The sequence below is a fragment of the Anser cygnoides genome, chromosome 1 (genome assembly GCF_040182565.1).
Source record: "Anser cygnoides isolate HZ-2024a breed goose chromosome 1, Taihu_goose_T2T_genome, whole genome shotgun sequence".
Lineage (NCBI taxonomy): Eukaryota > Metazoa > Chordata > Aves > Anseriformes > Anatidae > Anser > Anser cygnoides.
Window position 1 is genome coordinate 25,429,039 of NC_089873.1, and position 22,230 is coordinate 25,451,268.

The following is a 22,230-nucleotide window of genomic DNA, read 5'->3' on the forward strand; positions in this document are numbered from 1 at the left end:
AGGTGGGAGATGCATGTAAATGTATTTGTCTGGGAGGGTGTATGTTGTCTCACTTTGGACACTTAAATGTCTGCCCTCGTTGCTTGAATTTAAGTTCCTTTCCATGTCAGATTGCTCCTTCCAACTTTCCATTGCTATGTCTGTGTGTTTTTCTGTTGTGGACCGAAGGCACAGAGTTACAGAGCACCTTTGGGTTTGACGATGTAGTTGCGCTAACTACATCTGTAATGTGCTGCTGTTAACTTTGTCCATTTATAATATGTTTTGTCAAGATTTTGTTTAAAGCATTCATGGCTAGAAACTATTTCTCATTCTTTAGATTTTTTGTTTCAATGTTTTGAATAATAGTGTCTCAGATCACCCCTAACTAGGAAGTGTGATTTTTTTTTCTTTTTTTTTTTTTCCATAATCATATAGGAAAGGGGATCTTTTGAGTCTATAGTGGTATGACAAGAAGTCCTAGGGAAGAAAATGGTAAATTCTCATGCTCATGTTCAGAACAAGAATATGAAAAATGTCTGTACTTAATCTTTCTAGCTGAGGACAGGGCACTGGAAATTACACCCAAGCAGCTAAGTGAAATCTGTATAACGCCAAAGCATGTGAATATGTAATTAGGTAATAAATGCCAGTATCAACAGATAACTTGCACCACAGATGTTGTAAAGAATAAAGCTGTCTTCCGTAATGTGCATAAAATTAAAGGTGTTAGAAGTAAAATGAAAAATTGGCCAATCTGCTTGGAGGTGATTCTTTGTATCTTTAAAAGCAGATGGGTGCAACTGTTTGGCTCAGAATAAAGCAAACAAACAAAATGAGTGTGCCAGAACTGTGTAGTAAGAAATAGGATGAATGGTAGGTGGGCAGTATTACAGTTAATTTGGGTTCTTTGGAGGAGTGTGCGTCTTAGAAACCTCTTGCTGCTTCCTATCTGCTCCTGTTCAGATGTGTATTTAACAAATCTGCTACTTGTTGCTTATTGTAGTGAAATGTCCCATGTCTCCTTCTCTACCCGAGTTGAGTTTTCTCCAGCTGAGGTCAGTGAGAGCGTTACCACTGACTTCTGGGTGTAAGAGCATGACCCCAGTGGCCAAAATTGCCTTGTGAAAAAGCTCCCCCGGCAGCAGGTACTTGCTTGCCAGCATGGGGCTGGGGTCTGTGTTTTCCCCTTGCCATCACTCTTCCTTCCATTTGGAAAGCTTTAGCTTGTCTGTTGCTTATGTTAGCACTTACTTTGATAAATACCAGCTCAGATTATGGACTGGATGGCAGGAAGTTTAGATTAGATCGGCCCCTGGAAATGTGCAGCCACATTCCTCCTGAGCTGTGAGTATGGTAGGCTCTGCCTTAACAGATAAACACAACAGCAGCATACTTGAAATAAATGAGAGCAAAGCACGGTTCTGGGGTGTGAAGGGACCTCACTGTTTTGGGACCATGTGTGTTATTCTCTCCAAGCCTGTTCTCGGAGGGTTTTACAGTTCTTCTTGCTTCGTTCCTTCCAAAGGGCTGCTGCCTCCAAACACCTTCAAGGCTGTCATTACCGTGCCTGTTTGCTGTGTCAGTTATCAGTCTCCGGCTGAAAACACTGAAGATACACAAGCAAGTTGCGTTGACTTTTTAAAATCATGGCTCAATTCAGGGGCCTAACCAGGATGCAGTGATAATCTCTCCTTGTTTCTTTCCGGTGCTGTCCAGTGGTCGGTCCAGCAGTGCGTTGTGTAGAGAGGATTGGTTTCTCCACTGAGCTGGAAGAAGAGAGCCTCAGCTCTGCTGACCTCTGACATTTGAAGCCCTGACCAAAACTGTGAGAGTGCCTGTGGCCTGGCTGGTGCAGGCTGGTTTTCCCTCTCGGAGGAGGGAACATTTGAAGTAATTTTCAAGTGTGTCTCTGTGTGCAACTGTTGCAGCGATGTGTATGGGAATCACAGCTCTTGTCATTGCCAGCCTGATGAGGGCACACTATCGCGTGTGAAGCCTCTTAAGAAAGTGTTATGCATAACAGAGCTGGCTCGTCTGACCATCAATCTTGCTGAGAAACTTAAAATGCTGTAACGTGCTGGTGCCTTCATAATTGGGTTATTGTTGGAGCCTATGGAAGCAGAGAAGTGGGAGAACTTCATCAGTCACTGTGCTGTGATACTTGAAGCTTTCCCAGAGTGTTTCTTGTATGTGTACAACTGCATGCTTTGTATTTGGAAAGAGAAGCTTCTTTTACTGGTCTGAGCTAATGAGCTGTGATGGGAAGCAGTCGACAGGGTGATGCACATGTGTGTGAGAGGGAGGAAGGGAGTGTTGGCTGTTACACTTTTTGTCATTTTTGGCCCAAAGGCTGCTTAGCTGTAAATAATAAATACGCATTCAACTGAAAAAAAACAAACAAGTCTCTCTTCCAGTGGTTCATCCAGTTTTGATAATGGACTTTACTGCCATAAAGGGTTTACTGCCCTTACTGCTTCTGAGGAATCTAGGCTTTGTGGGAGTGGATGGATTGGTAATTCCAAAGCTGCTACTTGCAGTAGGCAATTTCTTCTGAGGTGGGAATATGTAGGTTGTCAGTGCTCTAATTATTGTTGATTAAGCAACCAAATGTGGTAATAGATTTGATGATCCTCCTGGAAGCTGTTTCTAAGGTCAATTAAATCGTGCATGACTGTAAGGTGTCTTTTTCAGAGTAATGGGAGTTGCAGTTTTAGGAGCTTCTCTTCCTTCTGGGTTCATGAGGCTTTTTTTGACAGTGCCCTGGACAAGGAGTATCTTTCAGACTGAAGTCTGCAATTAACATTTGGTTTGATTTCTTCTGTTATCCGCATGTGTAAATAAGCATCGCTTCTTAAAGGAATTCAGACTAAAAGACCCAGCTGGATTTCTGCAGATGTCTCATCTTAGGCTTTGCAACACTGCCATTTGCAGCATATTACTTTCTGGACAGTCTAATAAGAAGAGAGGACCTCCAAAAGTGCGTGATTTGGCATTTTTTAGTCAAGACTTAGTGATCAACCAAGCAGATTATCTTAGCGGTGCTTGAGAGAAGACATGCTCCTACTGCTTCCTGATTTTCTGGCTTTAGAGGCAATACTAATCTTTATCTCTGCATAGAATATGTGTCAGTAGCTGGAGAGATTTAGTTTTGATAGTTCTACAGATATATTTTATGCAATGTATGAGACTGCAGGGTCTTTGCGTCTGGTGGGGCTTTTCTCTATCAGTGAGCTCCTGACACTGGCCCAGCGTAGCAGCAGTCTTGGGTTTAATACGAGCATCCTTGTCTGTTTTGAGAACTGTGTAACTTATCCTCACATAAAGCCTCCACGCCACGTTTTGCAGTATTGCAGTTATTCTCCTGTGCTTTGCTGCAGCCTCTTGCCCTTAAATTTTCTTTGCAGTCGTGTAAGGTGGAGAGACCTTAGCTTGGTATTACTGGCAGGCTTCAGTCACGGAGCAGGGCAAGCCTGTATTAATGGCACAGGCGTAACGCAGCAGACTGTCCGAGGGCAGTGGCCCTTATGGTTGTGTTAGAAGAGGAAATAGAAAACAGTGCTGAGTACAGGAAAAATTCAGTGTCCTGACTGCTTATAATAGGAGAGAATTAAGTGAAGCAACAGCTCTGAGAGGCACGGACCCGTTTTACTTTTGGCAGCTCAGCCATGCATTCCTTTCAAAAAATTACAAATAGCCAAAATCAGTGAACTGGGAAGTGCTACTAAATACGAGTAAAAGCAGCACAATTATTTTGTCAAATTTCTCCTTTTTTTTTAAAAAAAAAAAAAGCAAAATATAGCTGACATTAAGGAAAATGTCTGTATAGACTTTTTTTGTCTTGACAAAACTGCCAGCTTGTTTTTTTCCTTTTTTCCCTGCTCTGATGAGCATGTGTGGCAGAAAGGAGGAGCAGCTGCTGTTGTGTCCCTTGCAAGACTTGCAATAGCGAGTGACCTTGCCGTAGTGGCTTGGGCAAATCATGGCTGTAAGTCGCAGATGGCTGTGTCTTAGGTGGTGAGCATCTCTTACCAGATGATTCAATGTCACTGGATGTTGGAGCAGAGTCAGAGATGTTGCCACATCCTTTACCTCGTGGGGTTTATCTGCCTGGGGGTATGCTGTTTCTGTTGAATGATGCCTGAGCTTTCCTTGACTGCAGCTCTTATCATGTAGCAGCACCATCTAATTCGGCCGTGTGAATGCAGCCAATAAGCCCTCCTTGCAGACTCTGTAAATTGTTTTGCCTCTATCTTGAATTTGTGCTTGTGAACAAGATATCAGGGAAAATGAAAGCGGAGCAAGCTTCCAGTCAGTTTTCCCTTTGTTATGAATATATTGAACACTTGTATCGTCTAGTTTTGGTTATGTGTTCCACCTGAGAAAATACAGCGAGGGAATATTAGCCTTGCACAAAGAAGCCCTAAGAATGATTGGAAGCAGCAGTATTGAGTTTCTTTCTTTTTCCAACCTCCAGTGTATCTTTCTTCCAACCCCAAATATATGTGTTCAATCTTGTAATTACTTTTACCTCATTTTTTTTATATCTGCTGTAACACAACGAAGAAATCAGTCATCCTCTCTTCCTTGGAACCAGAGTCTGAGTAGCAGTTGTGTTTCTGCTGCCATCCAACTTCCACTCGCGCCAGTGGCATTTGAAGATACTTGGAGTGAATAGAGTTAGGGTCAAATTCTTAAAGAATGTAAGAATGGATATTCTTACATTCATAGAAATGAGCACTGCCTGGCTGGCTACCTGTACCAGTGTAAGTGTGGGGTTCGTGCTAGGCTAATACAGTCTGTTTTTAGAGACTGCAGTGTAGACATTGGTAACTGAAACCTGATTTTCCTAGCATTCTTGTGTAGAGAATAAGCTGTCTTTGAAGCCATGCAAGAATAACTCTAGCTTCTGTCAGAATATGGTGTCTGTTAATGGTGCTCAGCAGAGCAAGCTGCAGGAGGAGTTTTAAAGAACCGGAAATACTTTTAAGACTGGTCTTTGAGAAAACTTTTTGGTGTCTTTAGGCTGCGTTATTTATATAACATCATTAGATTATGGGAGTGCACAAAAGCCTACCTCAGATTCAAAGCTCTCTTTAAGCTGCCGTACAGGTATGAATCAGATGAGAGTCAAGTGCTGTCTCTGGGGACACAGACATCTAGAAAGGCCACTAACAAATCTGAAGAGGTAAATATATGGAGAGATAATTATTTAAACTACTTTTTTTTTTTTTTTCTCAGCTACCATATTAGCCTTTCTGTCTGGGGAAAAGGCTGTAAGGAACGTGTCTGAAGCAGGGTATAGTAAAGTGGGTGAGCGAGTGAAAGGTAAGGAATGCAGAGAGGGGAGATAGCCTACAGAATTTGATGGTCCAAGTGTGTTTCTGAAGGCCATATATCATAACAAAGTAAAGCAGAGTTCAGCTATTAGTCAACTTTGTATCTACCTCTATATAACCTTTCATCACACGTCTTTGTAGTTGATGTGGCTCGTTCCTCCTGGTGCATCGACAGTGAATTTGCGAAGCAGTCTCAACAATACAGTTCTGAAAAAGAGAGTGGCTTGATGTGATGACGGGAAGGAAAAAATAAACCCAAACTTCACCCCAATGTTAGAAATGACATTAATATGTTTCTTAGCTGGCATTCAGGAGTTAATGAAACCACAGCCATTTGGGGGAAATCCTCAGTCTTAATTGTGTGGAACTCATTGTATTTACTTTGAGGATGAAGGCACAAACCCATACTGTCTAGATCTGAGTCAGTAGCTGAGGGACAGAAAATACTTCAAGCCAGATGCTTATGCCAGTAAAACATGAACTCTAGCAGAACTGGGAAGCTCCATCTGACCTGTAGGTACTTGCATTTTTTTTCTTTAAATTCACATCTTTCTGTAGATGGTAGCTACCTGATTATTCATGAATCCCCAGACACTGTTTCTGTACCTTAATGATTTGCCGTTATCTTGAGTCTGTGGTGGGCACTAGATAAGGGTCATAGGTTTAATACCAATTTTTTGGTATTGCATCAGTTTATATCAGTTTATATAGCTTATATCTTATATCAATTTTATCTGGTTGTGTACGCAAGGTTTAAAAACTGTTTGCCATCTGTGGGCTTAACAGAGATTTTCTACTGTCCATGAACAAAACCAAGCACTTATGGAAACAAAATTAAAAGTATATTGTGTGTATGTGAAGCGTATCATCTTGGTGGTAGTGTGTGGCTTGTGGTATGGATCTGGGCATTTGGGCTCTGTGCATTGCTAGAAATTACCCACAGTCAGCAGTACGTGCCTTTGCCTCCCCAAAGGCAAAAGCTCTCTGCAATGGTATGGTTACTTTCCCATTTTGAGGGAAGAGCAGCACAGAATCTTGTCCTAACGAGAAGTGCAGTGAACAGGTAGTCACTGAGAGGGTGGATACAGAGATATATGTGCTTTCTTATCCCTCTTTGCACTTTGTGTGCAGAAATTAGTACCTGGGTCTGGCTCATGGAAGAACCTGCGATTAGATTAACTGTACCGAAACCTGTTTGCATATTTGAGTTCTTACTCCTCAGTTCTTTATGCGGTGGTGCTGTAGGATCCTTGTACAGTCAATTGCTGGAAAACTTGCTTGGTTTCCTTGGGAGAGCGACCCGTTAGCAGACCGTCAGTGCTCCTGCAGTTGCCTGATTGCAAAGTGTGCGAGTTCCAGCCCATGCCAAGCACGGATCAGGTTGTTAATCGCAGCTGCAGCTGTGCAAGCAAACCTGGATTCAAAGTGCAAATAAGTACATGCTTCATCTGTTTGCAAGTGGGAGGGGACCAACACATAACCCTGTGCAGGAACCTTAGCTAAAACTAAGTGTTGGCGTATCCTTAAAATAAAAGGTGCATTAGTGGGGACGAGGGGATTTTTCCTTTTTTATAGGCGGTGTTTCTTTCTGTAAACACTCGAAGGCTTTTGCCATACAGAGAAACAAGACCTCTTGTCCCTTTCTCCCCCACCCTTACACCCCTCCCTCCCCCCAAAATGGAGCTGTTTGTTTGTCCAGGGATCTGAGTCATCTGTGTTTGTTCAGTGATCTGAATATTGAACTTAATTGTGAAAAATCCTGTGAAAACATTGCAACATGTTCTGTTCATGACCTTGTAGTGATTCCTCCCCGCCTGCTCTGGGTAAGTCACAGCTCAGGTTACTCAAATCAATTCTAACTGGAAAAAAAATCTGAAGAGTTACTTCTTTACTAAAATTAGAAGACTTATTCTGTTGAATGTTGCCATATCTTGGAAGTAGTTTCCTTGGAGCTGGAAACCTTTTTCTGCAAAGGAAGTTGCTTTGTAGTGCTACTGCTCAACATCTTACACAGAACCCTGAGCTTGGCCTGAAGTTGTTTACCTCATCTGTTTTGCTCAAAAGAACTGTGTGTAATTTTTAATATGGAAGATAATTTTAGCCTTTTCACCAATTTAATAATGTATGGAAAAAAAAAAACAGCCCACCTGCTGTCAAATGAGCAGAGCAAGTTTCATGGGTAAAATTGAGGTGTTTGAATTAAAAAAGGATGACAAGGAAATAAAAAGTCATGCATAGTAATGCATCTTATGCCCTCAAAGACTAAAATTCATGTTCATTTATAATTGAAAATGCAGATTTATTTTCCACTTCAGGTGTAGCCTCAAAGGTATTAAGAGTAGGACAGTCACAATAAGGACTTAAAGTATATACTTAAGGAATAAAATGTATTTTCCTGCATAGCTTATGTAAAAGAATTTCAAAGCTAATTTAAACTATGCTTGGAAATGACCATTCCTAGCATTTTGAGTTCATTGCTGGAGACTTTATTTCCAGTTGTCTCAGGAAAGTTTTAGTAGCTTTAAAAACTTTATGCTGTAAACTAGTTTGGAAGTGCAGTATATTATTGTGTGATCTGCATATTGCACATATATAAAAAATAATTTACTACCTTTGTTTAATCAGGGCGAAAATATATTTAAAAGAGGGTATGACAGCAGACAATTTCATAAACCCTTCGGTGTCGTGTTGATAGCTATATAACATATTGTGATGGTTTAGAATGAAATCCATGGTGACTTGTGCAGCCAGCTGCAACAAATAAAATTGTTTTACTGCCTACTAGTGTATTATGTTTACAGCACAGCAGACTGGCTGTCATCAGAGAAGCTTGGATGAAAACTTTTTGATTAAATGATGTAACTGCTAATGTGGTGACAATTATTCTGGTAGTTTTCTCATAAACTTGTATCCTTTTTTCTGATTGCTCGATATGGCTTTCTGACTGGTCGGGATTTTGCATCTAAATCAGTTATGAAGCAACTGCCAGTTTTTAAGGCCACCTTTTGTTCTGCCTCCAAACGAGCCAATGAAAACTGTAACAAGGACCTTGCCTCTGCCCATCGCTCCTTGAAAACAGCATTGCAGAGAGTTGTGGTGTCAGCTGGTCGTTGCTGGGAGGTTTGGGCGCACACCAAGGTTTCTGGGGAGATTGTTGTTGCTCCTGCACACAGGCTGAGCTGCCTTGCTGATGGCTGTGTATTTCCTGTGTTGCCAGCTGAAGATCCTCCTCCTCTGGCCTAGGTGTTACAAAGCGGTAGGTGCCTTGAGCCTCCTGGATTTCAGATCGTGCTTGGGGATGCCTGACATTGTTACAGGATAAAGCCTATGCTGCGCAGCAGCACTTTGAGTCACAAGTAGAAGGCTGTAGGATTTGGGTGTGTTGTTTTCCTGCTGTGATTCCCCTGTGGCTGTGGAGCAGGCGAGCCATCAAGTCGATTGATGGATATGAGCTAATGTTTGATAATCTTTTGTCTCTAAACTAAACATCAACCTCAGTCATTAATGCAGGGTAGTCTGTTGCAAGCACATTTTTCATCCTGCATGGTGTTCCTGCCCAGAGGCTGATTTCTGCTGATCAGAAGGGATATAACTTTTTTTTTTTTCCCAGCACTACCTTTTTTTGTCACTATGAGCTACTAAGCACTTGCTGGATTATATGCCATAAAATATACCTTTTATAATCAGCCTATTGCTGAATTGCTTTTTTATATTCTCATGGTTTACCCTTCTGTATGCCTTCTTATTAAATAAGGGGTTTTGGAGTATTTGCATGTTCTCTTTCTGAGCCACGTCTTTATGCCACCCCAATTTGACAGTGCTACAGACTTTCATCGACGTGAATCCAACGTGCCTAAGAAGTCTGCCTTTCAGGTTATTCAGATAATAATTCACTTGGCACCTTACTTTGAAGAAGGTCCAACGGTGCTTCTCATGGATGGTGTCCATTTGGCAGAACGTGTTGCTCAGGAAAGTGTCTGTGTAGCAGCGTGGTAAGGCATTGTGCTTGTATGGTTTTTGAGTGATGCTGAGCTAGCTGTTGTGTTGATACCATGGAGGCATTGCAAGCACAGGAGAAGGCAGTAACTTCAGAAGAAGTTAATTGTGCTGAGATCATTCAGAGCACAGGATGGGTGAGCAGGTGAGCTATAGCTTGGTTCTCACTATGGTTTCGGGGGGGATTTTCTTACGTGTAATTTATATCCAAGAAGAAACACTTGTAATTGGCTAATAGCTATTTACACTGAATGAGAACAATCAGGGAGACCTAAATGGCTAAAAGCTTTTTGAATGAAGTGTGGGAGTTTTCATATAGATCTTGTTCTCATGGGTTGAAATAGCATTTATGGGGTTACATTACTGGCGAAGGCTATGTTTTCTGGGTGAAGGGAAATGGCCCTTTTCTTCCAGTTGCTGTTCGTGGTGAATGAAACCAGTCATGTTCCATGATACCGCCATGAAGCATTTCTCTAGAAGTCATGTAGTTGTGTTGGCCATCGCTTTGAGATGTATCTGCCTAGACTTCCTCGTCAGTGTTGTGAGATGAGTGGAAGTCTCTTAAACATAGGTAGATTTTATGTGGGGAAGTATACATATCTAGATAGAGAAAACTCAGCTTGGGAAGACAGAGAGAAGTAAAAGTTACCTTAGTTCATGATTTGCCTTTGTAGGCAGGTCCTTTCTTCTAGCAGACTGAATGGTTCTCTCAGTGGTGGGAAACTGCTTGTTTCTTTTGGTCTCTAGGAAGTCTTTTCTGTCCCCTCTGCATTTTAGCAGCTTGCTCCTTGATCTTTCTGTCTCTGAATGACCTGCAGGCTCCAAGCTCCTTGTGGTGACTGTTTTGCCTCCCACATCCTCACCTTCTCTGAAGAAGAGTCTCTCACCTTCTTGCAAGGAATCTACTGCCCTCGTTGTCTTGTGGGAATGTAATGCTGCACACAGAAGGCAGAAAGAAAACAAATGTGGGCTGTGAGTTTTTAGCAGAGAATGAGGACTAGGTGGTCTACCAGTTCAAGTAGAAGAAAATATTATTTAGCAAGTGAAATTATTTTCTGGTGTAGTTTTTTTTAGTAGGGACCATCTGGCTTTTATTAAAAGCTGCTGAGGAGTGTGGTTTTGAAGGACTTCTCACTACTGAACACCACTGCTATAAAGCAAAGTACCAAATTTATTTCTTCTTCAAGTATCTTACTATAAATTAAACAATGGAAGTGCAAGCTAACGCTTTCTGTGTATGTATCAGCAGACCTTGTGGGAAGGGTTAAAAATGTTTTCTGTTAATTTTTGACCATAAGAAGGTGGGCTACATGTCTGAAGTCTTCCTTACTTCTCTTTGTGTTAGAAACATGATTTTTGTTGCTTGTATAACATTTGCCTGCTGCTTTCTTCCAATAAGATAGTTGTTGTCTAGGAGTTCAGCTAGGAGGAAATGCCTCTTGTCCTTCCTCCTGCAGCATCCTGCATTATCAATTAAACAGAACAGAAAATGCTCTTCGCTCCTACTGTTTCACCAAACAAAATAGCTCCCACAGAGCTTAAAAGACGTGGGCCCTGACACGCATGTATGCAGTAGGTTCGTCGTATGTGCAAGCTTTCATGGCTATGCTTGCTGCACCCCAAGCAGCTGGCATTCTCACTGGCACCACCCAGCCCAAGGCAGTGCCTGTAGCTGGTGCATCAGTTTTCAAAAGCGGGATGAAGCAGTGGGGTAGGTGCTGAGACTTCTCATGATATCCTAAAGGCAGAACTGGCCTGCTGTGAGCATGCTGCAGGCAAACACAGAGTGTTGCAAGGAGCCAGTAAAGACACAGAGGAACTTTTCTTGTGCATTAGATTCGAGCCAGTTAAGTAGTTCTTTGTGATAGCTTTAAGGAAATGTGAAGGCTTGTGAGAAGCTAGCTGTTACCATTGAAGGTAACAGGGGAGGCTGGCACTTCACGTTGGTTTTAGAAGCAGTTAATGTAATGCTGGGTTTTCCTAGCATCCACCTATATGATGCTTAGGCCTCCATCCCTCAGCTAGGCAGTGGTAGTTCTGAGATTGTGAGCCTGCCAGGTTCATCCCCCAAACTGCAATTCAGACTTGTGTCGATGTGAGAGGGATCTGCGTCCAAATTCTCCTTTGGGTGTAATAAACCAGCTGAATTCTATGAAATGGCTTGAGAAGTAAGCAGTGGTATTAGTAACCTTAACTTTGCTCCATTTTTTAGAAAAGCTGAGTGGTTCCCTCCTTTCCTTCAAGTTCATAGATGCATCTCGCACTCTGTTTGGAGAGTAGTGCCATGTCTGTTCGGTGCACCTGGAGGGAAATGGCAGTGCTCTTGTGAGCAGAGAGTGTGCACAAACGCAGGGATGGCTGCTGCTGTGATGCCCCTCCTCTAGGAGGCAGGGAGTACTGACTTACCTAGCTGCTCTTTCCAGACCTGGAATTGTACCCAGTGGAAAATACCTAGACAAGTACTGTGCAGAATGCTGTGTCCTCTGGCAGGACCTCTGCCTTCAGCACAGAGCACAAGGAGGTGAGGTGGGCATGTTCTGACCACGTCTCTCAGGTCTGTCTGCCCAGGAGTTTCTACTTGTAGATCCCAGGCGTGCTGGGGAGCACGATGGCACTGGGTGGTAAAAACTCAGCTCTACCAAGGCCGTGGCCATTCTGGGTGGGCTTCGTCTCCAGGGTTTTATTTTCTGTAGTGTAGTGGCTTTGTCTCTCAAGTGCATGGCAGCTAGACATCCAACACTGGAGTGGCACAGGCTTTATAATCTAAGTCAAAAGCGGTGAACTTCATCATTTCGCAGTTCAGGAAACTGAGGCTTCATAGCATGACTTTACTTGAATGAGAGGATCAGATTCTTCTAAACTTAACCACGAGATTTATCTTGTCTCCTATCAGTGCCATTGTATCCTGTATGTGGCTTCAGACGATTCTTTACTGGCTGTGCACCTGTAGGTGGCTTCATGATTTCACATGAACAGGTGGATGTCATCTCTGAGCCCTGAAAGAGTCACTGGTTTTAGCAGCGTAAATTCCCCCTCTTGTTTCTATGGTACCTTGTGCAGCTGTGGGACTTAGGTCAGCGTTGGCATCACTCCATGGGGTGGAAGAGAAGGTATTCCAGGCATTAATTATCCGTTCTGGAAGAGAAGATAATTGTTACTGGCTGCCTAAATACTTGGGCAACAGACCAACTCTGAGCATATAGAAGCACGATTCTGGGGACAGTCTGCTGTTCAGATAAATGATTACATGACAGATGTTATTAATCTTCTACTTAAACTATGAATGATCTTGCATTTTTTTTTAAATATGTGATAAATAACTTCATATTTTCTTTTTAGTTGATGTCCATCAGTGTTTTAGGTGTTTCTGCTTGGATGAGAGACTACCTGAATAATGTTCTCACTTTAACTGCAGAAACAAGGTAAACCTCTCCTTAAACCTCGTAATCTGTGTAGGTGAATGGTTGTGGTATATGTTGTTTCTTCCGTATAGCAACTTTCCTAATTAGGATTTCTAGAATTAAGAAGCCTTCAGTTAAGGTAATTATTGTTTTGATGAAAGGTGTATTTTTACAGGCATTATTGGCATCAGTTGAAATTTGAGATAGGGGAGATACAAATTTAATCTTGTTTTATTCCTCTTGACAGGGATCGATTTTTGGCCAATTGCCAACGTGTAACCATATTATATTTCTGTATAGTTTTGAATACTTTGAGTATAGTTTTTATTTAGTCCAGAGATTTAAGAATGCTGTTAGTTCTGTTACTGTGGTGCTTATGAGTCCTATTTATGGAACAGGGCCTCACTGTGCTACGTGCTGTGCAAGTGTAGGACAGGCACTTTGCCTTTTGCCCCAAAGAGATTTCAGACTATGCATTCATTACCTTCTGGTACCTGAATACAGCATTTGACTAAAAACACATCGAAGAGATTTCTGTGAAGCTTGTAAGGTACTGGAAATAACACATCTGCTAATCCACACTTTTCGTTTTAGTGGCTATATTATGTTTTTCCACTGTATAATTTTTGTGTGATTATGTTATTTTGATTATGGTTCTGATTGGTTTCAGGGTGGAAGAGGCTGTCATTTTGACTTACTTTCCTGTGGTCCATCCAGTCATGATTGCAGTCTGCTGTTTCCTTATCCTAGTTGGAATGTTGGGCTACTGTGGAACGGTGAAAAGAAATCTGTTGCTCCTTGTCTGGGTATGTTTCATAACCTCTAACAACAGCTAACTTCTGCTTCACTTCAACAGTGTAAGAAAAGTTTTAATCCTCTGGCACTAGATAAATACTGATTATTTTTTATTACCATGTTGAGTTATGGTATCAGTGAGGAATTGTAATTGCTAAGCACACAGTAGGAAAAAATTTATTGCTTAGACTGCATTATGCTGTGACCAAAAGACAAACAGTGTTTCATTTTTAAAAATCTACTTCATTTAGTAAAGGAGTTGCTGAAGAGAAAAATAACAAACTCTTAAATACTAATAATTACAGGAACATGAGTCTGAGTGGTCTGAAATAAGAATCAGAAGGGTAGCACAAGGGTTTGAGTGTTCAATAGCTGGATAACCCAGCCTTTATACTCACTATTGATTGTAGGAATAAAGCAAAGTAATAGCATTTGTAGCTGATGAAAGTTGATTCAGAGCGCATTCAGAAGCTTTACATTCTTTTACCCAGATGTGGAGTTTTGCACTTGCATTTGTTTGTAAGCGAGTTTAAACATAAATGTTAAGTAGCCAGCTTTTTTCCTTTGTTCGGAGGTTACATAACTGAGCCAAGAGCAGCTGAAAACCAGTAGCCACTCCCGCACAAGGCTTTATGTAAAATTTAACTACAATGAGGCTTTGACTGTAAAAGGAGTCAAATGCCTTTTAATTCATCTAGAAGTCAGGGAGTTTGAGGACAGGCAGCCCTTGTTCAAGAAACCCTTCAACAGATTTCAAAGATTTAGATTTAAAAAATATTTAGACCTTTGGCAACACTAAAATCAAGGATGCCATGTACCTGCATGCTTCTAAGAAATCTAAGTGGTAGCCCTTTGCAGAGCTGGTCTTTGTCTTTTAGTGCAAGGATTAGTGGAATTCCAAGCAGTGTGTACACGTAAGCAATGGATGTGAGAGAGGTATATCAGATTTGTCTACTGTTTTTGCGATGGGAGAAAGTGGACTGGTAAAATCCTTCAGCTCTTGAGAATATCTTGGAGTCTTGTACATGTAGAATTGGCTTCTTGCTGTTTTTTTTTTTTTTCACTGCATTGTATGTTGGGTTCTTCCAAAATGTGTACTGTTGTACTTTTCTATTGGTTTAAGGCTAAAGTACGTGATGCCTGGACCTCAAAAATGTTACACAAAATGACCCCCAAAAAAACAAAGTGAGACGTTGTCTCAGAAGTTGTCTGAGATTTATGCAACCATTGCTTTTATCTAATTGGAAATAATCTAAACAATCAGGAAACTGTGCTGGGGCTTTGCATTAAAATCTTTTTCTTTCTTTTTTCTTTTTTTTATTTTTTTGAGAAAAAATTTGAGAAAATTGGGGTAAGCTTTATTTGAGATTTCAGACAGGAGGTCTGTATCACAAGCGTCCCTTAATTGCAAGATGGCAAATACTGCTTCTCCCTTTGGATATTAAGCGCCTAGTACAATATGAAGATTATTTTTTCAAAGTTATATAATTAAGAAAAACTATCGTTTAAATATGAAAGCTTTCTAATGCAATAGTCATGCATTTTATATTTCTAGATCTTGCCAGTCAGTGAGAACAAGTTTTATGACACGTTACTTAGTTATAAGCACTTGCATAAAACTAGCAGTTTCATGTAATTTCATACTACATAATTATCTAGTAATCTTACATATTTTGTATAGCGCTGTTCATATACTTGTGTTATATAGATAATGAAAGTACTAAAAGATGGTAAACTTCATTAAGCTCTTATTTTTTCTGGTAAGGTTGTAAGATTATTTTCATTGTGTGTTTTATGGTGGTGATAACTTTTAATGGGAATTAAAATTAATTAAAAGGCGAAAGCAACTACATAATGTTATATAGTTGGCCTGTATATAGGCCAGTGTTACATAGTATCTGAAAAAAAAGTTTGTTTTTGCTATAAAACTTTCAAAAAATCATAACTAATTACAAAGAAACAGTAAGAAAAAAGTTAAAACTGTTGTTTGCCTTCAGTTTATTTAAGCTGCCTGTGAAAAGAAGTCAGTTATGGCTTTTATGGCCGTCTGGAAATAAATTATTCGAAGTGTGTTTAGGCAGTCAAATTACACTATATCAGAACAAGACATTTCTGTCATTTACCTTGCAATATTTCATTCTCCGGAGCCTTAGAATTTGCTTTTGCTAGTGAAACTGATAAGCAAAATTAAGCTATCTTAAGTATGTTGTTGTTTTTGATTAATTGCTAATACAATCTTGTTATACTGCACAAGTATGCAGACAAAAGTCAATGCTTCATTCATCAGACTAATCAGAAAAGTGATGGATCTACAAAATGAGCTTTTGTAAAACCAGATGAACTAAAACAAAAGAACCTTCTTGTAAAACATTAACAACCTCTTCAATCATGGTTTTAATCTTCTTTTTGAAGTCCACAGCAGCCATAATGACAGCAAGCAAAGATACTTGGATCCACATCCTGATGTTCCTGACAGCATACTAATTGCTAATGCTAATGTGGTTAATTGAATTGGATTTTTGGAAAAATCTAATAAAGCATAAGGACTGTAAAATGTATATATCAGTGTGTTAGATATTTTTAATACAACAGAATACTATATCTATTTTCCAAATTTTATCTTGCAATTAAATGTTTGAAACTTTTCCAGCTTCATGTGGGACATAAATATAAATTGAACTAATGTTTACTCTGCTTTATAGTAAGGAAGTATAACACCTCAGTATTCTGAGGTGTATGCTCTGGATTGTTTGTAGAACCAGCAATTTTAAGCTATCAACATTTAACTTTAATTGTTTTAGGAATATATAGTCCTGAGGGCTAGTGGTATAAATAACCCAGGGTGTATACTGTAAGTGTCTGTAATGTCATTTTTTTTGTTCTGCAAATGACCAACATCCTAATTTAGAAATGAATATTTCACGTGCTGAAGATCTCCTCAAAGTTATTGTGAGGTTGTCTTGCTGCATTTTGCAGCATTGACAATTCAAGTATTAGGATAAATCCTCTAAGATGGGTAGGTTTGATTATTGTTCATATGATAAATGACTGTTTTATTCCATCATAGTATTTCATACCCCAAATATCTGCAGTTTACTCTACTAGTATTGTGGAACAACCTTTAACAAATTAAAACCAAACATCAAAAAAAAACCAAAACACCACCACAAACAAACAAAAAAAAGAATACTTTTTGGTGCGTGAGAATTTATAAAAAGAAAATAGATGTAACGTTAAGTACATCTGGTCATCTTGATTTAGGACTGTAACATAAAGCTTATGTATTTCATAGTCCTTGGGATTTAAATATAGTTAACTAAAGCTATAGAGTTAACCTTAGGGAGAGGCTGCCAGGGGGATGTTGTGTTGCATGTTGTGTGAGACTTTGACTAGTGGCTTTTGCTTTGTGTTCTGCTGCAGCTAGGGTCACATCTCATAAATGGTCTGGTCTCTTTCCAGCTGCCATTTCCATTGTATATCAGATATGTGCTACAAAGACTTCACTAGAAAGCACATTCTTCACTTGTAGGCCTGTTCTGCCACTGGTGATGTGTGCCCTATTTCAGGGGAGACTACCTGAGAGGTTTCTGAAATATGTGCAAAGGGGGAACAGATTATCTTCTGAGACTGTGATTTCTCAAGATCGCAACATGCTCGGAATGACTTCATGAGAATGCTAGCCAAGCACTCCTTCTGTTTTGAATGTAAGGTGAACAATAGTGACAAGTTTAGTTAGAATTCAGCTTGATTCTGTTCTAAATATTTAAGAGATTAAAAAAAAAAAAGAAGCACATTTAGATGTTAGTGTGGTTTTGTTTTGTAAGTGTTCTATTTACTAAGTTGATATGGTTGAGATGCCTAGCAATATACAAGTATAACATGACTTCTTCAGTCCTTCCATTTTCTTCTACTTTGATTCACTTAAAAATGAGTCTTGTGCTTTAAGTCAAATGAAATTCTTCTACTGTGTTTTCTAAAAACCTGCATTGAGAGGGTTTTTCAGAGGCACAGAAGAAATTCCTTATCTTTTGTATCTAGAAAATTGCCTGTAGAAAGGATACTATTTCTAAAATAAGACAATATTGCCCAAGTAAGTTTTAAGTTTACAGTAACTTTCTTCTAAAGAGAAAGCTGTTGCTGTTTATCAGGCAAATTCAGTGCATCTAGCACAGTGCAAAATCATACTAACTTAAATAATTTCAGTGGTTCCATCTGTATGTTTAAAAAATTTATAGAACCAAAGCGTCAGAGGTAGACTTTTTTAATATTAACCACAAAAATAATCTCTTCTATAGAGAAACTTTTGTTGCATACTGGAGCCTCATTTTCTTCTTTCCTGTTAACATTTATAGTAAACTTTCCTCAGGAGTTTTCTAGTTTACTGATAGGAATGCTTTACAAAACCAGAAACACTTTTGACTTAGACTCCTGTTGTCACCAGTGTGTTAGCTGAACTGTAATTGTAATTCAGTGAATCTCCCTTTGCTCAGCTTGGCCTAGGAGGGCAGCTCTGTTCTCATTGTTCCAGCCATGGAATACAGTTGCATCCAATATTTTTGCCTATTAAGGAGTTGGTTTGTTGCTGATTCAGTGGCAGGCTAGTCGGTGTGAGAGTGTTAGCAAAATGTGCAGTAGCACTTTGTAGTGGGGAGTTGAGGAAAGATGGGTTGCTCATGGTTGTAAGTTTGGGAATGAGATGGAGACCCAGGCTTATTTTTTATTTAGAGATTTGGACTGTGATGCCAGCCTGAATTGGAAGATCTCAACCCCTTCAAGTCACTGCATTGACTTTAGAAACAGTCTAAGGATGACAAGCTGGAGTCCAGGTTTTTTTTTTGTGGTTCTTGTTACAGTTTTTCCAAAAATTATTTAACTTAAAAAGAAAAAAAAAAAGAAAAAAAAAAGAAAAAAAAAAGGAACTATTCTTTGCCTTTTGTCTTCTGAAGCTGTACATGTTTTGGATTGTTTTTAAGGTCTGTTGTGCACATAGCCTAACTTCATTGAAAAACCAACGAAAACAACAAAACCAAAACGTGCACATATTCTTTGAGAATAGTAACCTTAAGGGTGTGTGAATTTTATGAAGTTTTGTTTCATTTAAACAGCAAGAGGAAACTCTGTTGCTTGACAAAAAGCTCTTCATGAAAATCCCACTGGAAAATATTTTCCTGGCTGGAGTTGTATTGCAAATTCTGGCATTTACTGCTATGACTTTTCTGTAATTATAGCATTCAAACATATCTGGCTGTGCTTTCACAAAAGGAAAAACTGTTAGGAATATTTGGTCAATAGGGCAAGTTTTCTTACTGATTTTTCATCATAAAATTGTCAGAGAAATAAATATTGTTCAGAGCTAAATATTCTTAGACCCCTGTTGGTGTGTGGTCAAACTGTTTGTTAATTCAGTTGTGGCAGAACTGGGTTGCAGATTGGAACTTGACAGGCTGAATTGTCTGCTAAACAAGTTGAAACACAACCAGATAAATCATTAGAATTATTTACTTACCAGAAGTGTCTCATCATTTGGACCAGATGATCTTGGAGGTCTTCTCCAACCTTAATGATTCTATGATTATTAAACTACTAAGCATCGAAAGGGAAGAAATAACTGACAAACATACTGTAATCCCATGCAGTTTAGAATTAGACAGACTGGTGTTCTTAATTTTTGCATTTTGTGCCTCTTTTTTGTGTTCATCAGCACCTCTTTATATAAATATGGTGTGACTGGGAGGAAAACCAGTAAATTCAGATATGAGCAACTTTATGAAGAAAATAAATATAGGACTATTTTTTTTATTTTGTTTTACATATTTCTAATTTTCAGTCTGAAGCTGAGCTGTGTGCGATGTCTAATAATGTATAACCATCTTTTTGTCTTGAGACTGGATAGAGGGTAAGCTTCTTTCCTGTTCAGAACAGGGTTTTAAAGGTACAAAAAAATGGTTAGATTTAGAGAACAGCGTCGGTGATGCCACAAAATAAAGCTTGGCTTTTCTGGAGAAGGTGCGTTGTGTGGGTCTCAGAACGGGGAGTGGACTACGGTGGTCTTAGGGTTTGGTGCCAGCCTCCCTATCTGCCTGCCTAGGCATGAAGTGTACTGTGGTGTCCCTATCTTCTCAACACAAACATACGTTGCTGTGTATGTACTTACAAGGCTTTTTCCAAGGCAAGTGCTTTGAAACTATACCTAATTTTCTTAGCTGGAAGAGGGAGCTTAAAGACACGAGATACAAGTTGCCTAGCTTTATGGTTTCTTGGGAGGCATTTAGAGATGAAGATTGCTGTCTGTTGGACAAACAACAAATGAGCAGATGCGCATTTGAACAACAAGGAGGGAAAAGTGTTAGGGTGGAGAAACATGTCAGGAATTGAGCTGGTGGGAGTGTCCAGGTCTTCTTGTGAATGCTTGGCTTAAATCCAAATGTTTGCTGTGCTCAGGCTGATGATCACCCCTCTGCTTAGCAGCTGTCTTGTAATACAAAGGCACAGCCAGCACAGTGCAGTTTGGTGCAGTTAGCAGTAGCTTCAAAATAAAAACTGACCAGCAACTCCAAGGCCTTTCAGGAAAATGCCTTTGGCTTATGCAAGGTTCGACACCATGATTATGATGCTGTCAGTTAAAATAGGTTTTTCATGTACTTCTGCAACAGTGAAGAGCCTCTTGCTCATCCTTTTGGAAAAAGGCATAGTGCTAAGTTGAAAGGTACATATCTGTTGAAAGTAGTCATTCTGTGGTTCCACTATGTTTTCAGTTTGAAACATGCTGCCTGAACGTCCGTGTCACATTTTGCTCTACACGCCATACTTTTAGGCTCACCTGAAGAGGGTTGAATATTTTGCCTTCTTTTTGGGATGTAAGTCCTGAGTATTGGTTTTACAAGGTGTCGCTGGGTCTGGCATCATGATTTAAATGTTTCCATGTGAACTTTGTTCCTTTTATCTTCCTTGTTCCCATTTTCCCCCATTCCTACTTATGCTGTTAATAATATTTTCTTCTTACAACTTCCTGAAAGTCATTGACGTCCAGGGCTGTAAAAAGGACTGAACTGCTCTCTGATGAATAGAGGAGGAAAGATAGTAATAATTGAAGTGGGATGACGGAAGTGGGTACAAAGGAAGCTATTGAAAGAACAGGGACTGATATGACAGTAGGTACAAGGGATTGGGGGTGCTGAGGCAAGAAAGTGGGGAGCGACACCGGGATGAGAATAAAGGGTACATCTTCACTGAGAAGCGAAGACGGGGACCTGCTCAGATGATATGTTTTCTTGTTGCTGTAGGGCATTTTTTTTCCTTTTGTCCTTCCCAGCTCCAAGCTGATAGCTTGTTTGCCCAGCTTCTTTTCCTCCACTGAAAGGAACAGAGGACAGAAGAGTTCCAGAAAGGAGGGGAGTAAGTGAGTAAGGAGATCCACAAAGCCCAGTCAAACCTCTGTGTCTTGTCTGAAATGCAGCCCAGCCTCACCAGTGGCCTACCTTTCTTTTGTCACAAAGTGAAAATGGAGTGCACATCCTGTCATGTAAATTCATCTCTTTCCTGCCTAATCTCACTGTTTGACTAATTAACCACAGAGGCACTGTGCTACGTGTGGTATCAATTTTGTACCTGAGAAGAGCACTTTCCACTCACAATGGTGAATGTTAGAAGTGTTTAGGGGCATGCTGTGGCAGACTTAGTGTGTGTATCAGCACTGACATGGTCTATTTTACAAGGAAAAAGGATTTTCTTGACCAGAGAAGGATTTTTATAATGTTTAATTTCCTTGATAGAAAATGAAGAGGAGAAAAAGTGATCAAGGGGGCTGCGTTTTGAAAAATCTGTACAGAACAGGAAACTTTAGTTTTTCATATAAATCCTATGAAATACAGGGAGAAGAATGGGGAAAGGAATATTCTAAGCCCTGAGGAAATTATGGTCTAATGTCTATCTTTACCAAAGTCCTGTTCAGTACTTTACCCTGACCTTGCAGTGACCCTTATTCCTTGGAGTTCATTGACTTGAGGTAATTGAGCCTGGGGCAAATAAATCCTAATAATTGTCTGAAGTGCACATTTGCTTATTTCCAAAGTAATACCCATTTCCTTATATAAACAAAGATTGAGCATTAAAGTAAAATATTTAAAACAGATCATTTCTATCTCATAGAGGAATGGAGGCTGTGAACAAAGTTCTTACAGTTCATAAGTAATACTGTCTATTTTTTAAAAAGGCAAACAGGCCAATCAAGAGAATTTGGACACACACCTTCAAAATCTGAAATGTTCATTTCCACACGTAACAAAAGCCATTTATTTTATTCAGAAAATTAGTTATAAAGGTTTTGGAAAAAGTGATCATTATTTATATAAACCTTGGATTTCACAAAACTCTTAGATGTCAAGACAATTTGTGCAGAATGATTAAATTGGGTGATCTGGGAAACTGAAATACAAAACATTTGATCAATTTACTTTGGAATGTATTTATTTTGAAGGACTGGATGGCATTCAGTAGCTAGTGTTGTAAGTTGGTGGTTTCAGCCCATTTCCTTGTTGACTCGTGACTGCATCCCTCACAAATTTTTGCATTGTCAAGCCAGTAAACCAAATTTTAGATCAGAATGACAAATGAACTGTTAATCCCTTCAGGGCAGGGCTGAAGGAGCTGGGGAAAGGGAAGGGGGGGGGGGGCGGGCAAGGAACGTTTGCACTGCAGGAGTGGATAAACACAATTTCAGT

General features: G+C 39.8%; 1 protein-coding gene across 5 annotated transcripts in view; it reads left to right on the forward strand.

Moving 5' to 3' along the window:
• The window catches only part of TSPAN12 (tetraspanin 12), a 90,553-nt gene that overhangs the window by 1,930 nt on the left and 66,393 nt on the right, over positions 1-22,230 (forward strand). For 4 of the 5 annotated variants that reach the window (XM_066990922.1, XM_066990912.1, XM_013194576.3 and 1 more), the window contains exons 2-3: positions 12,654-12,736; positions 13,386-13,521. In XM_066990922.1, coding sequence (XP_066847023.1) covers positions 12,654-12,736; positions 13,386-13,521 — 219 coding nt within the window. Of the gene's footprint in view, positions 1-8,493; positions 8,575-12,653; positions 12,737-13,385; positions 13,522-22,230 lie in introns of those variants that run through there. The other variant, XM_048065666.2, reaches the window with a different exon arrangement.